Source organism: Leuresthes tenuis, unplaced genomic scaffold, assembly GCF_036924035.1.
Source record: "Leuresthes tenuis unplaced genomic scaffold, fLeuTen1.0.hap1 SCAF_2, whole genome shotgun sequence".
In the NCBI taxonomy this organism is placed as follows: Eukaryota; Metazoa; Chordata; class Actinopteri; order Atheriniformes; family Atherinopsidae; genus Leuresthes; species Leuresthes tenuis.
This window is the reverse complement of record NW_027325356.1, coordinates 35,589,616-35,606,063: the sequence shown is the minus strand read 5'-3', so window position 1 is coordinate 35,606,063 and position 16,448 is coordinate 35,589,616. Positions and strand designations below refer to the sequence as shown.

The following is a 16,448-nucleotide window of genomic DNA, read 5'->3' as shown; positions in this document are numbered from 1 at the left end:
GAGTACAAAAAGAGCATCTGAGAGAAGCTGAGTACTGGAGAAGTAAAACTTGTCTGGCTGTGATATTGAAGTGCTCAGGTGGCTTCATATTAAAAACAAGACTGAAAAATCACTGCAGGTTCAGAAACTTGCATATTATAGAAAACATGTGCTGGTCCATGGAAAAATACATAGCACTTTCTCAGTAAAGGCTTAAAAATTGTACAATACCATTACTTTGCTTCCAATGTTCTCCACTCCAGTACAGGTCCTGTCATACTTCTGATAGAGTTTCCTCACGTGATGATGTTGACAGCAGTCAGTCTTTTTTAGGACATACCTTAAGGCCCTGTTAGGTTTGGCTGGTGGATGGCACCAATCCCCTGAGTCAAATCCTGTCATTCACAAACTGTTTGCTTTTCAGCTCCTGCGATTACCTACTTTTCTGGTGTCTTCCATCAACTAATGGTCCTGGATAAGAATTAACAGTTAGGGTTAGAATTAATGTACATGATAATGCTTACATGTTGAAATATACATTGTCAGGGTGGTATTAAATACATTCACACAGACTACAAAGTTTTATACTCATTTGTCAAATTTTTCGTCAAGTTGCATGATGCTAGCTGTCACAACACTTGCTAGCTGTGAAACTGCTACACATCGCACATGTAGACAAACATTCGTATTTTACCATCTCTGGTGAGATGGGCTGTAGAAACACTTCTCCAAACCATTGTCGGTTAACTCAATTTGTTCTGTTTTTATGATAATCAATGGTATTTTTTGGGGGAAAGGAAGTATTTTTTTGGGGAAAAAACTGTCCTTTAGTCTTTAAAAGGAATTATTTTTGGAAATGATGGCTACCAAGAATGGCTTGTTGTCAGTGCAAACCTGAAAACTAAGGGAGAAATCTATATTAAACATAGGTAGAGGTTTTTCAATTAAAGTAGCCATTTTTTAATCTGGTTTTCTTCAACGGCAAGATTATTGTTATTATCTAGAATACATCTTTGTTTGAGGTAGCTTCACTGCACAGAAACTGTTTTTTTCTAGGAAGATAAGAAAAGTTTCTAAAGCGCAACAATCCAGACAACGACTTGCAAAAGACAACCTCTTAACCAAGAGAATGTCAAACTTCCAGTTGGTAAAAGGGTGCTGAGCAACACGCAGATTTTCATTCAGTCAGTAATAATTAAACAGAGTAGCATTTGAAACTGTCCTCATCAGAGTCAAGATCAACAATGACATAAATCAAACGGTTTCAAAATATTTTATTTTCGATCTATTGTATAATGCATACAAGAATGAAACTCTCTAAAGTCAGCCTTGGAATGCCACACACTCAGCACCTTTAAAAAAGGATCTCTCTCTTTTGCTAATTTGAATGCCAAGAAATATCTTGCCCGGGTGCTTGACTCTCGAATTGTAGCTTGTCAGGGGAAATTATTTTGCTGAGTCTGTAAATTGGCTTCCAGCCTCTGGACAGAAGTGGCCTGTTCTTGCGTTGACTTGTTGCTACTGTGGTTAGCGTTCTTGGTGAAACATAGGTGGCTGCTATTGAATTCGTTGAAAACTGCAACAGTTTCTTGGCAAATAAGCCTTCGATCAGACTTCATTGAAAAAAATTTATTTGTATCCGAGACTAGCATCTTCACCATAGCAACAGCATCTGGGACTCACGGAGGTCCAGTTACTAAGATCTGGTCATTATGCTAAAATGATGACCGCAACATGATTGTTGAAAATCAAAAAAAAAAAAGTATTGTGAATAGAAAGAGAATAACCTTAAATAATATAATTGGTTTTCCACTAGAAAAAGAAAATCATTGTATTGCTTGCAAAGTTTGCTTAGGAAATTGTGACTTATTATATTACAGGGAAAAAAAAGCTAACCGGCATCTTGTTTCACATTGGAGGAAAATCTTTGCTACTTTATCCAGAAAAACAGTAATTAAAATCAAATTTGTTAGAGCATGACAACAAACTAGAGTACAATTCAATCTTTCTCACTAAAAAAGCAGTTTACAAAATGGTAGCCTCAATCATGGATGTAGCTGTTAGAATTTCTTTCTGAACTTCGATACAGCGGAGTGCTGTCATGAGTAACAACAAAAACAGTGCTAATAAAAAAAATTATATATATAATAATTAAAAAGACTGATTTCACTGGGAGAAAACTGCTACTTTGGAGCTGGACTGTGGGAGGGAGCTGTGTGTATCTGTGTAAAGACATGGATAATTGGATATCATCAGAAAACAGGAGGGGATAAGGGGATGGATAGTAAATCTGCCTGACCTCTTCCCCTGCAACTTTATAAGTTTCTGACAGACTCTGAACATGTGCAGAGTTCGTGCAGCTTGTGTTGTTTTAGCTCTGAGGGCCACTTTACTGGCTTTAACAATTTATCTCATTATCAACTCTTAGCCACAGAGCCTTACACTGATACCCTCAGAGTGCTTTTTACTTCTGTGCCTGTGTTTGGATGTTAAAAAAGAAAAGAAATAGCTGGATTTGATGGTAAAAGAAACAGACTGCAGGTGTGATGAGAAAAAGGTGGTAGATGATTTACTGAAGATACTTTTGTCTGAGTTTGGATATGAAATGTGAAGAAGTGACTAAATTGTTGCTATGCAATGAGAAAACAGATGTTCATGCTCACATTGACAGAATAAGAACAACCCGATGTTTCTAAGTGCATTTTTCCCTTTATCTCTTTTTTTTTTTCAGATACAGCATATGTCCGTGTTTTTATCAGCGATGTGAATGATAACAAGCCCGTGTTTGCACAGACATCCTATGAAGTTGATGTGGATGAGGATGCAGATGTAGGCTTCGCCATTCTCACTGTCAGTGCAAATGATGGGGACGAAGGTGGGTGGCGTGAATAATGAAATGTCTATATGTGAATGTTTGCGTGTGAGTTATGGTCATGTAAAGACAGGATGAAAAGTTAAGAAGTGATGGTGAGGCTGACAATATAAATCTATTTGCATACGCATTTACTTAACCACACTGCCAAAGTGCTCGATTTCCCCCCCATTCCTCACCCCTTAACTTTGATGCTGTTGTCTGGCACAATTTTATTTGCAGGGAAGAGCTGTAACAGAATCCATGAAAAATGCAGTAACATTAGAGTTTAGATTAGCCACTGTGAAAGAATCCATTTAATATAGTCTTTCAATGTAAGGCACACTTATTGCAATACTCTAAAACATTAATATTGCATTTTCTAATGATTTAGGGCTTGAAAATATTTTTCTCACTTTAGTCAAGCATTTACTGTTTAAATCTTCTTAGGAAGCTAAGGGCAATCATCTGACATGCCTGCTGTTATCTTTTTTCCAACTTGCTCAACTAAATACAAATTGAAATAACAAAAATGTCAATGAACATTTTAAATCTAATAAGGTGTTTTTATCTTTTATCCTGGAATGGTTTAACATCCTATGTCTGTTACATGCACTGAAATGCTTTACCTTTGTTTGGCACTTGTCTCTAACAGAGCACCACTTCAAAGCTTTATCTAGATTTGAGAGCTTGCCTTGATCTTGATTTACAAATATTGATAGTTGGGAAAGAGAAGACAATTATTATTTTGAAGGATAACAACATATCCTCAGTAATGCACATCTCTTTAAACCTTTTGGCTGGTAAGGTATTTTGTTGAAGACCAACAAGACTTTAAATTGAGAAAGACTAATTAAAAGAAAAGGTCTAACTTTATTTATGCTTTTTTATTGAACAAAATATATTTCCTCTAGAAGCTCCTTTTTCAGCTGTTGAAGCAGAAAAAGTGAATGCATTTTCATGCATCTTGCTCAGTTTTGGTCACGAGAAGGTGGGCAGGAGATACATGATCGCAAATAACGTTAACTGGATAAAAACAGTTGCTTCAGGAGGCATGTTAGCTAACAGTTTCCTAGCTACATCCCGGCCAGCACGGAGCTTAGCCAGTGATTAAGGGCTTAAACCCACAGTTTTAGCTCAGAACAACACTCAACATTCCTTTCCCCCTGTCTCCAGCTACACACACCTCATCCCCTCCCTGTATCCACATCATTCTTGTCACACCTCAATGGTGTCACCCTGCACCTTAGACATGGATCTTAACACAGCTTCACCATCATCTCCCCCTACATCAGGATATAATGAGACTTTGGCTGCCTCCCGTTTTCAGTCTGTGTCTCTCCCATTCAGTCAAGTGATGAGGCACATAAGAGACTGAATGGGAACAAGACTGCAGGTCCAGATGGTGTCAGCCTGAGTCAAGAGAAAACTCTCGTGCTGTGGAAGACATCCTGTCTTGTACCTACAAAACAAAAACAACAACAAAAAAATCGTACCCATCGTCGCTCTTTGTCTATAGACCAATTGCCCTAACATCTTACATCATCTCCTCATGTCCTGAAGAGTTATTGGCTCACCTTAGTAAGCATGTGGACATCCTTTAGGATTTACCACTGTTTGCTTATCGCCCTGGTTTTGAAGATACTACCATCTACCCGCTTCACCAAAGTAGATTCTTTTTCCAGATGGGTTCTTTTGTTTCTCCAATGCTTTTAATACATTTCAGCCTACACTGTTATGTAAAAGGCTCCAGAAAATAAAAGTGGATGCCTCCATAATTGCCTGCTTTATTAAGTACCTGACAAACAGACCACAGTTTGTGAGACTGGCGGTTCTGTGTCTGAGAAGGTAGTCAGCAGCATCGTAGCACCACAGGGGATTACACTCTCACTGATGAGAGGACAACTCAGAGTCCTCTCATCTCCAGAGATACTCCGATTATTCTGCAGTTCTGGGCTGTATCAGTGATGAACAAGAAGCAGAGTACAAAGAACTGGTCGACTGCTTTGTGTTATGGTGTAGGAACAATTACCTCATATTGTATGTGAGCAAGACAGTGGAGATGATTGTGGAATATAGTGATCAGGAATGAACCAAACTCTATTTCTTTCCTGGGGAAAGAGGTGGAGATGGTGGAGGATAACAGATAACTGGGTGTTTACCTGGACAACAGACTTAACTGGAAATGCACCACTGAGGCTATCAACATGAGAACATCCACAATGAAGAGAGCAAGCTATACTTATTAACGAAGCTTAGGTCCTACAATATTAGCAGCACGCTGTTGCATATCTTCTATAAGTCTGTGAATGAGAGTGCAATCTGCTTAGGCCATCTGTTAGGGCAGCAGGATTAGAGCCAGTGACTCAACAAAAAATAGCAAAAACTGCTCAGCATCATGGACAACACTGCATGCCCTCAACAAAATTTAGGAATGACAAAAAAAATGTTTTCACTCAGAGACTTCATCAGCTCTGCTGTAACAAAGAACATCACAAAAGGACATTCCTGCCCACAGCCATAACTATGAATGATGACTTTTTTTCAGTGAATAATGACCTATTACTGTTCTCCATCTGGCAAAAAAAAAATCACATTTCAGGAGGGATAAAGTATGAGTCAGTACAATTCAGTTAAGCAATAGAAGTTCTTCACTGTTATCTTGCAGCCAAGTTTATGCCTAAGAGATCATTTTATTTATTTTTTTATTGAAAGTCATACTTATGTATGAATAAATATATTAAGAAATTGCCTGCTTGAATTGTTGGCCTTTTATGTTTCAATCTAAAGCCTTTAAATTAGTTACAATTTGCTTTAAATATTTGACCACTTCTATGATGTACGGCATGAAACTGACCGAGTTGTTAAAGGGACCAAACGTCAGGGTGGATGACAACTCGTCACAACAGAATTCTTTTTAGAATTACAAGTTCAGGTTAAAGCAACATTTTCAACAAAACAAACTTTTGATCAGAATAATGAATACATATGCAACAGTCCCTGAATTTAAAATAATAATGTGAGGTGAGAGCACATATACAGACTGGCTGGCTCAACTGACACCTCATAGAAGCGTAGCATTATATCTTGAAATATGCTTCCTCTGTGCTCATGCTCAAAGCCACTGTTTTATATCTCCGTTAAATCAATTTGACAGCTAAGAGAGCTCCATTTTAATTTTCTGTGTTGGGTGTTTGATGGATGTTTGGAAGTCTTTTAGAATGTGGGAAGTGGAATCTTAATATTACCTTTAAGTGTTTTCAATTAAAGATCTAATATATTTCAAATCGGTCTTATTTATTTTATATCGACATCCTGCAATAATACACTTCCACTGTCATGCAGTGTTTGAGGTGTATGGATGTACTGTGATTTATTGCTTTCAAAGAGAAGCCTACAAGCAAAAATAAAACAATCCGAAGCAACAGCCAGAGATACAGAGTATGTTTTTTTTCGTTTTTTTTTCATATAATTTCAGGAGATTATATGACTAATGTGACTACTGATGTGACCTGTTTTGTATATTACAGTAATTTTGTGGTTGGGGAGAGAAATAGAATTCCTTTGTTGTGAGTGTTAGTGAGGCTGACGTCAGAACTCTAGACTTGTTACTGTTCATAAGTCACCAGATTTCCAACAATATTAAGTTGTCATTGTTTTCAGTTGTGGTCACATACTTCTGGATTAGGGTCAGGTAAAGGTTGTACTTTGGGTTAAAAGACACTTTCACTGCCCCAGGTTAAAACGTCCCTGCGCTCTGTGATAAATCATATATTGTCTTTGATCTTGAACAGGGAAAAAGGGAGATTTGAACATTTTAAACTGAATATTTCACTAATGCTTTGACTGCCTTTGACACAGTTGACCATGCAATCGTATTACAGAGGTTAGAAGACTGGGTGGGAATCTCTGCAACTATACTGTGTCCTATCACAACTATGCTGACGACACTCAGATCTATGTGTCACTGACAGTAGGAGAACCTGGGCTTGTAGATACATTGTATCACTGCATCAAACAGTTCAGTGCGTGGATGCAAAACATTTTTTTTCAGCTAAACTCAGACAAAATTGAAATCATTGTCTGTGGCCCACAGAAACAAAAAAGAAAGTGTTATCAGTCACTTTGAGACTTTCTCTCTATATTGGACTCAGGCCTGAACTTTAACAGCCATATTAAATCAATAACATCAGCAGCTTTTTACCATGTAAAAAACATTGCCAAAATCAAAGGAATAGTGTCTAAACCAGACTCAGAAAGACTAATCCATGCGTTTGTCTCCACCAGGTTAGACTACTGTAACGGCGTGCTCACTGGGCTCTCTAAACGGGCAGTAAGACAGCTGCAGTACATCCAGAAATATGAACCATACTGGTCCAGTGCTCAGGTCTCTGCAGTGGCTTCCTGTCAGAGAATATACTTGAAAACAGGTCTGCTTGTGTACAAGTCTCTTCATGGTCTAGCGCCAAAGTACATCTCTGACATGTTAGAGCCGTATGAACCAAGTTTGACTCTGAGAACCTCAGGGAGGGGTCTCCTGCTGGTGCCCAGTGTCAGGACTAAACAAGGTGAGGCTGCGTTTCAGTTTTATGCTCCTGAAATCTGGAGCAGCCTTCCAGAAGATGTGAAACAGGCCTCAACTCTGACAATGTTTAAATCCAGGCTTAAAACAGTTCTATTTAGCTGTGCATATGACAACTGAAAGTATTTGGGACAGCCCGATAATAAAGAATTGCAGAAGTCCAATCCTAAAGTAACAATTGCATGGACTAGTTTTTCGGCATCACTCTGAGACAGGATGTTCCTAATTTTGGCAATATTACGAAGATGAAAAAAGGCAGTCCTAGAAACCTGTTTTACATGTGCGTCAAATGATAAATTATGGTCAAAAATTACTCCAAGGTTCCTCACTGTAGTACTAGAAGACAATGAAATACCATCTAGAGTAATTATATAGCTAGACAATTTCTCCCTGAAGCGCTCAGGTCCAAAGATAACAACTTAGGTTTTGTCTGAATTTAGAAGCAGACAGTTCTGAGTCATCCAGGTCTTTGTCTTTAAGACAGGCTGACCAACCTATTGGTTTCATCTGGTTTCATAGATAAGTACAGCTGAGTATCATCAGCATAGCAATGGAAATTTATGCCATGCTGTCTTATAATGTTACCTAATAGAAGCATGTACAAAGGTGAAAAGAATCAGTCCAAGCACAGAACCCTGTGGAACTTCGTAACTTACTCTGGTGTGTGAGGAAGATTCTTCGTTTACTAGAACAAACTGGAATCTATCAGATAAATATGACTAAAACCAGCCTAATACAGTTCCTTTAATTTCAATAACATGTTCAAGTCTCTGGAATAGAATAGTTACAATTCTCAGATGATAAAATAGCAATAGGTCTTTCTATAGATTGAATTTACACATTGTAGAAAATATTTACTGTGTACTGCTGTTTCAGTAAATAACTGTACCCAGGGAGAAAAAGGAATTTTGAAATGAACACAACTGGGCAGAAAAATCTTAATTTGTTTGTTTGTTTAAACTGCTGTATTACGCCTTGTACAGTTCTAGTTCCCTTTTGGGACTCAGCAGTTTTCTAAATACTTATGGGATTCAGAAAACTAGTAAAAATAAATAAATAAATACAGAGAGAATGAGAGTAAAAAGTGGAGCTGCAACTGCATGTATTCCCTAATGTCTTATTTAAAACGAAAACAGACGGAACAAAACGATCTGGATTAGAGCATTCTCTTCTCTCCTTCCTTGACTTTCATCTTGCTAATAAGCTGTGAATCTCATTTCGTCTTCAGAGGTTTCTCTTTTCCCTTTCATATTAACATTGGAGGTGGATGATCCAATGGTGATTGAGATGCGGACCTTGGCTTTACTAGTAATTGCATTGAGGGGAAGATTTTGTTGATCAGCATCTAATAGATTATTAAACGTGCTTCTTAGAGGAAAAAACTAAAGCGATTAGACAGAAAGGTTGGGAAAGAACTTTGGAGATGAAAAGGAAAACAATTTCACAGCTAGAGGGTTACAGGTTCGATTCCCAACTGGAGCCTTTCTGAGTGGGGTTTGCATATTCTCCCCGTGTAGGTGTGGGTTCTCTCCAGGGACTCCGGCTTCCTCCCACTGTCCAAAAAACAGGCATTTTAGGTTATTTGGTGACTCTAAATTGACCGTAGGAGCGAGTGTGAGCGTGCCTGGTTGTACCCTGACCAAAAATATAAACACTTTTGTTTTTGCTCCCATTTTTCATGAGCTGAACTCAAATATCTAAAACATTTTCTACAAACACAATAGACCTATTTCTCTCAAATATTGTTCACAAATCTCTGTGTTAGTGAGCACTTCTCCTTTGCTGAGATAATCCATCCCACCTGACAGGTTTGGCAGATCAAGATGCTGATTAGACAGCGTGATGATTGCACAGGTGTGCCTTAGGCTGGCCACAATAAAAGCCCATCCCGAAATGTGCAGTTTTATCACACAGCACAATGCCACAGATGTCAGAAGTTTTGAGGGAGCGTGCAATTGGCATGCTGAATGCAGGAATGTCCACCAGAGCTGCTGCCCGTGAAGTGAATGTTCATTTTTCTACTATAAGCCGAGACGGTAGACCAAAGGCGCTTCAAGTCATAAAAAATGGCAGCAAAAATAAAAGTGTTGCGTTTATGTTTTTGTTCAGTGTATGTCTCATTTGTCTCTGTGTGGCCCTGTGATGGACTGGTGACCCGTCCAGGGTGTACCCTGCCTCTCGCCCAATGCCAGCTGGGATAGGCTCCAGCCCCCCTGCCACCCTAAATTGGATAAAATGGGTATAGAAAATGGATGGATGGACGGACAGTTTTCATCATTCAGATCAAATAATACTGTAGTTCTGTTGTTTTGATATGTATGTTATGTATGTATCCTAAATTATTTTCAGGGACAGTAAAGTAGGGTCAGTCACTCTAACATGTGTTCATTTAACTTTGAAGTTGATTCTTTCCAGTTTATTGTGCAGGAAACCTTGTGAATGATTAATGCGTATACATGAATATCTGCATTCATCTCTGTCAATATAGATATTGCTGACTGAATTCTGCCTGCATTCAATTACTATTAAGTTGAATGTAGGTACAGCAGTGTAACGTTTGAATCCTCTAAGACCCATAGCGATGCCATCATTGTCAGCTTTTGACATCTTAAAATGCCCAATTGCTACAGTTTCTTGTTTAAACTGATTTTTATTCAGTTGAAGCTTTTGTGAGTTTTTCATACATTTGCATGCTATATTTTTAACCACTTCTTAAAGCTTTAATTCATAACTAAATAAATATAATTAAATATATATTTTTGATTATTACATTTGGAATGAGAAAGACTTAAAATAAAAACAAACCATATTGGTCATAAGTATAAAACGTTGGTAAATTTCTCTATATGCAGTTCTGCAATATGCAAAATTCTTCTTGAGAAACGGCTACAAAGAGAGTGCAGTCATTAAATTGATTTTTTTTTCTTTTTTTTTTTAGATTGCCTGTCTTGTCATTAACAGTAAAGAGAAGAAATAAGTAAAAGCTTTGTTTCCACGTTTATAGTTTTATATTTTTCCATTAAAACTCTGGAGCTGATCGAAGCTGCGTATTTTGAATTCAAAATTATTGTTTTCTATCGATTAATACTGAAGGGGAGTGATTGCAATGTTTTTATTTTTTCATGAATTACCTGATTTTTACTGTTTAAAATGTCTCCCTCATGAGAATTCCATTGTATTTTTACACATTTTTATAACATTCAAGCTTGTAAGCAGTGAGGCAGCCTGTCAGTCACATGTTTCCTTATTTTTCATGGTACAAATACACAACCCTCATCCACTTGTTTTTCACCACAGCTCTTAAAAAGAAAAAAGAAATCAAACTTATTATAGCTTATATTATTATTATAACTGTCTTGTCATCCGCTGCCTGTTTTTCTCTGCAGGTGGAAATGCCAAGTTGCGCTACCAGATCACATCAGGAAACACAGGAGGGGTGTTTGATGTGGAGCCAGAGGTGGGCACAATCTTCATTGCCCAGCCTCTAGACTATGAGCAGAACAAAAGGTGGGTTTACACACACTGGTGGTGGGGACTCCTTTGAGGAATCTGCTGTTTCATGTCCCCTACCTTTTCTTTTTGTCTTGCACTGTATGTTAAAGCTTTAAATTTTCTGACCAGACTATGGTCAAGTTTTATGTTATTGCTTGTTTTCTCTTCCACCTGTCACAAATGTCAAGGTGTCAAACACACATGCCTATGTATAATTTTCTTATATTCATTTTCCCTAGACTTCCCTAACAAATGAAATACTCACAGTGAGATTTTTTTCTCAGAAGATGACATCATGTTGCATCATTTGTCACAGTGGTAACTCGGTAAATGGAGAAGCTTGTAAATTAAAAAAAAAAAAGCACAATGTGTTTATTGGATCTAAAGATGCATTGAATTTTTTTTCTTGTCCTAGTCTGGTAATTTTGATGTCAAAGCTAACAAAACAACAACAAATAAGGTCAATTTCTAATTTTACGATAGAATTTCAGGTCCAGCTTCAGGATTCAAACCTTAGTTTTCTAGCTGGAAGTCTTGCAGACTTTCTCTAGCATTAAGTGTCATCACCTAGCAGCTGTACATTATTACCCTGTGCATTTAAAATGATCCCACACTGGTACCCAGTGCCTCAAAATGTGACCCTAACAAAGCATCAGCATGTGACAGGTTTGGAGAGAGAATGTGTGGTTCGAGAAACTCCCTCACACAGCTGAAACTTTTGCTCAGGTACAAGCTTCATGTCCTGGCCTCAGATGGGAAGTGGGAAGATTACACAATGGTGACAGTAAACGTAGTTAACAAGAATGACGAGGCTCCGGTGTTCACTGTTAACGAGTACTATGGCAGCGTGACAGAGGAGCTGGATGGTTCGCCAGTGTTCGTCTTACAGGTACAGTACAGTCATTATTCAGCTGCATGACAGAGCATGAGAGGTTTTCCAGTCATGTCTCTACTATTTGTTGCATCTAATGCAACTTGCTCCTTACTGAAGTATATATAAGCAAGTCATTATTCAGAAAAATATGCCTGCTAAAAATGAACCTGGGCCTGCTGATTTCCCTCATAATTGTACAACTAGTGCTAATTAGTCACAGACTACTCTTTATCTTTAATTACTTTTTTTCCTCCCACACAAGTTATCATTATTGAGGACACAAACTATTGCCTAAATTTATTTTTTCAGTCTTTTTTATTTAATCTTCTTTTATGCTGGTTTGTCCTTGTGACTATTTCAGACCTATTTTGAGGGTTCATGTAGTAAATGAGTTAACTTAAGGAACCAGCAAAAGGTAGAGCCAGGCTTTGGGGCAAATGTCTACTTGATTTGGACAGAGCTGAATATCTTTGAGCAAATTGCACCTGACCATTCACTACTTACCTGCCAAAATAAAAGCAATTGTCACCTGGTGATGGCCAGTGCTACAGAGGGCTTCGACTCGTGCTGTATGTACGGGAACATTTTTACTCTTTAAATCAACTTTAATATTAAGTTCATCTGTGGATTCACTAGGGTGTAACAGCTTCCAGTGTGGTGAGAGTGAATATAAAAGAGAAGAAGAGTAGCATATGAGGTTAGGGATGGAGGTGACATTATGGATCTAAGCTGGATTTACCTGCTAAATATCAAGACTGCATAGAGCAGGAGTTGAGTGCTTGCAGTGGAAAATATCCCTCCAAGTTTGCAATATTTCAGTAATACCTTTCAATGACTTGTCTTTCCACCTCGCTGACCCTGTGACATAGGTAACAGCATCGGATCCAGATAAGGACGCTGACCAGGAGGCCCTTCGTTACTCCCTCCATGGACAAGGTGCAGACAGTGAATTCATAATTGATGAAGTCACAGGTAAGATCTATGCCCAGCGGACACTGGATCGTGAGGAGCGGGCTGTTTGGCGTTTTGTTGTCCTGGCTACAGATGAGGGGGGTGAAGGTCTGACGGGCTTCACAGACGTCATTATCAATGTGTGGGACATCAATGATAATGCTCCCATCTTCACATGCGGTGTCAGCTGCCACGGAGAAGTAGCAGAGAACTCAGTAATGGGGACATCTGTTATGGAGATGACAGCAACCGACCTGGATGACTCGGCTGTGGGGCAAAACGCTGTGCTCTCTTATAGGATTGTGGGTAGTTTAGATGCCACTAATGCTGAAATTGGAGGAGTGCCCACCTTCTCAGAAATGTTCACTATTAACCCCACCACAGGGACCATTACTGTGGGCATGGGTGGTCTGGACAGAGAACAGATTGAGTCGCACCTCCTGGTTGTGGAGGCCAGAGATGGAGGAGGGATGACAGGAACTGGCACTGCAACTATTCAGATCAAGGATGTGAATGACCATGCTCCAAGATTCACAGATCACTCCTGCCTGGCAAGGATTTCTGAGAATGCAGAGCCCAATGCAGAGGTGGGTCAGGAGGACGTTACAGTACAAAATCAGTTTTTTTTTCACAGAAACAATGCTGTCATTTAACTGAAATTATATTGCTAAATGTAAGTTTTACATTGGTTCTGTATTTTGATGGACTCTTGCTAGTATTTTCTAAAATGGACAGCAGACATCAGAGTTCAATAAGATAAAGCGATGTCTTAGGGTTTTTCTTTTATAAAATGACTGTGAAAATGTGTCTGCATTTAATTAGTCTTCAATACAGCATCTTTGGATTGACTTGAGATTACTGAATGCCACTTGTGTTATGCAGAGGTATCCACATAAATATTAGTTTTACGTTAGAATTACATGTCTTTATTAAAACAGAATAAATTTTAAGTTGAAAATTCTAAAGTAATGATTTTTTTTATTTTTTAAAGTCACACTATTATATTGATAGACCACCTTCAGCTTTGATTATGGTATGCATTCTTCGTTGTTTTGATAAGCTTACTATTTGGTAAGCTTGTGCAATTTCACGCATTCAATTCCATCCACAGTTGCATTCATTTTTCACTAAAATCTCATCTTGATGATGAGCGTGTCAGATTTCTGCAGAAGGTCTTCTCCAGTACATCCAGCAGATTCTCAAGGGGTTCGAGGTCCAGATTCTATAGTGGCACATACTTTGAGCCACTTTTTTCACAATTTGAGCCCGATGAATCCTGATATTGTTATCATGGAATATATCCATGCAATTGGGGAAGAAAAAAAATCTATCTGCTCACTCAGTATATTCAGGTAGTCAGCTGGCCTCGTTTTTTTTGGGCACATGGGCACATTGCTAAACAAAACTCGACCAACTGAGACAACCGTAGGTCACATGACTGCCTCCACAGTCTTGTACAGTAGATGCTAGTCATTATGGGTGCAGCACTTCATCCACCGCTCCTCTTACCGTAACGCACCTATCCTATTGAAACATGATAAATTCAGACCACATGACCCTTTTCCATTGCTCCAGGGTCCCATCTTGATTCCCCATAGCTAATTGAAGTTTTTTTTTTCTGAACTGCCTCACTGATAAGTGTTTTTTGTAATACCACACAGCTGTTCAGGCTCAACACACTGAGTTCTATTTACATTTTGTGTGTGGAAATGCTTTTAATTTAACAATTAAACGTTGCTGTGGATTCTGCTGTTAATCTTCTATGATCTCTGATTAAGACGATCCAAGATTTTTTTCTGCCTACATTTCTTCTGTAACGATGGTGGTTCATCACAATCCTCACAGGTTGTCATAATGCATAGGACAGTTTTAGTCATAAGCAATCATCTTAGTTGGCTTGATGCAGACCAATGATGACAGTACTCAGTACCTCCACTAACTTAGTTTTAGAAGGCAGTAACTCTTACAAAGATAAATGGATCTTAATTTGGAATTGGCTTTGCAGCGGGATAGCAAGCTATTTTTTAAGCTTGAATTAATTATTTTTGTGAAGTAATTTAATGCATAACTTGTATTCACAGACTAATTAAGAACAAAAAATTAGAGAGACCATTCTGCAATGTTGTGAAAATACAAGGTGACTATTAGACCTTCAGTAGTGTATTTACCAATTAGCCAATGCCAACATCATTAGATATTAAGAAACCAATTGGCATTGTTTGACCTTTGGTTGTGTCACTAGATGCTGTATAATTGTAAGAAATCGTATCGTATAAATGTATTAAGCACCACATCTGCTCTTTGTGTTCAGACATTTTTTTTATTCTTGTTTTGAACATCAAGTTTTATCAAGACTGACACCAAATATTTTGAATATTTCTGTTTTGCAGCTTTTAAAAGAATACAGTGCTGTACTACCAAGAGATTGTTCACACAATACTATGGCTTGTTTTAAGGTCCTGGAGCTCACCGCAGAGGACAGAGACACCGGAGAAAACGCCCAACTGACCTTTAGCGTTGTGGCTGGAGACCAAGAACAGAAGTTTCATATGGTCAGTCACAAGCAGGAGCAGCGTGGCGTCTTGAAACTTAAGAAACGTTTGGACTATGAACGACACAGCGAACAGAGGTTCAACCTCACACTGAAGGTATATGGGAGCTTCACCAACGACAAAGCTTTGGTCTATTTAAAATAACTCAGTCAGGCTGCATATCTTTGTTGTTGTTGTTTTTCTCTTCAACCCATGGTATTTAAATTCATGTTTTGTGGAGAAAACCTTCATTCAAGGGCATTGAATATGTTAACCATATATACAGTCTGATAGAAGCAAGAGGTGGCGCAGTGCTGTTCTCCCTGAAGTTGAGGTGATGAAAAATTGACATCTTAAAGATGTGTTATCACATTGATACAGAGATTGTTCTTTCAAATTTTTTTATGTTATTGAAACGTATTGAAAAATTGAGAATTTTAAATTATCTATTTTTCTCAGCGCTTCTCTTTAATCAACATGTCAGCTTATCCTTTAAAAGCTAAACAAAGATTTCTCAGGTGAAGAGAATGACATGAAGCACAAAATTTATTGGTATCGGTAACTTAATTTTTACTCCATGGACACCTAAAGAAAAGCAGTTAATCAAAATGACAGTGATTACAGAGTGACAAGCCCAGACTAAGTATACTTGGTTAACAAGCTTACTCTAATCTTCTATGACATGTGAAACTGTGTGTGTGGTTCCTATTAAAGGTGGAAGACCTGGACTTCTCAAGCCTTCTGCACTGTGTGGTAGAGGTGGAGGACTATAATGATCATGCTCCAGTCTTCATCCCACACTTTCTAGGACTTGCCCCACTACCTGAGGACATCAGTGTGGGAACCAGTGTGGCACATTTGGTGGCCAGTGACTCAGATTCAGGCCAGAACCGTGATATCACCTATAGTCTATCAGAAGACTCAGATCCTGGGGGTCTCTTTACTATCGACCAGTCTGGTGTTCTCTCGGTGGCCCGGCCACTGGATCGAGAAAAAATACCCCAGCATCACTTGGTTGTCATAGCATCCGATCATGGGGATCCACCTCTAACAGGCAGTGCAACAGTTCAGCTGCCTCTGTTGGACGTAAATGATAATGGACCAGAGTTTGAGGCAGCATACTCCCCAATAGTCTTTGAGAATGTGGCTGGACCACAGGTAGGTTTGACTCAGTTTGATCTCATATAA

At 38.6% G+C, this 16,448-nt stretch overlaps 1 protein-coding gene across 1 annotated transcript in view; it reads left to right on the top strand.

The window, feature by feature from the left end:
- Positions 1 to 16,448, top strand: part of LOC140302177 (neural-cadherin-like) — a 216,499-nt gene that overhangs the window by 80,348 nt on the left and 119,703 nt on the right. Inside the window, exons 15-20 of the mRNA XM_072380982.1 lie at positions 2,711 to 2,854; positions 10,799 to 10,919; positions 11,631 to 11,793; positions 12,648 to 13,316; positions 15,186 to 15,377; positions 15,975 to 16,422. Coding sequence (XP_072237083.1) covers positions 2,711 to 2,854; positions 10,799 to 10,919; positions 11,631 to 11,793; positions 12,648 to 13,316; positions 15,186 to 15,377; positions 15,975 to 16,422 — 1,737 coding nt within the window. The remainder of the gene's footprint in view (positions 1 to 2,710; positions 2,855 to 10,798; positions 10,920 to 11,630; positions 11,794 to 12,647; positions 13,317 to 15,185; positions 15,378 to 15,974; positions 16,423 to 16,448) is intronic.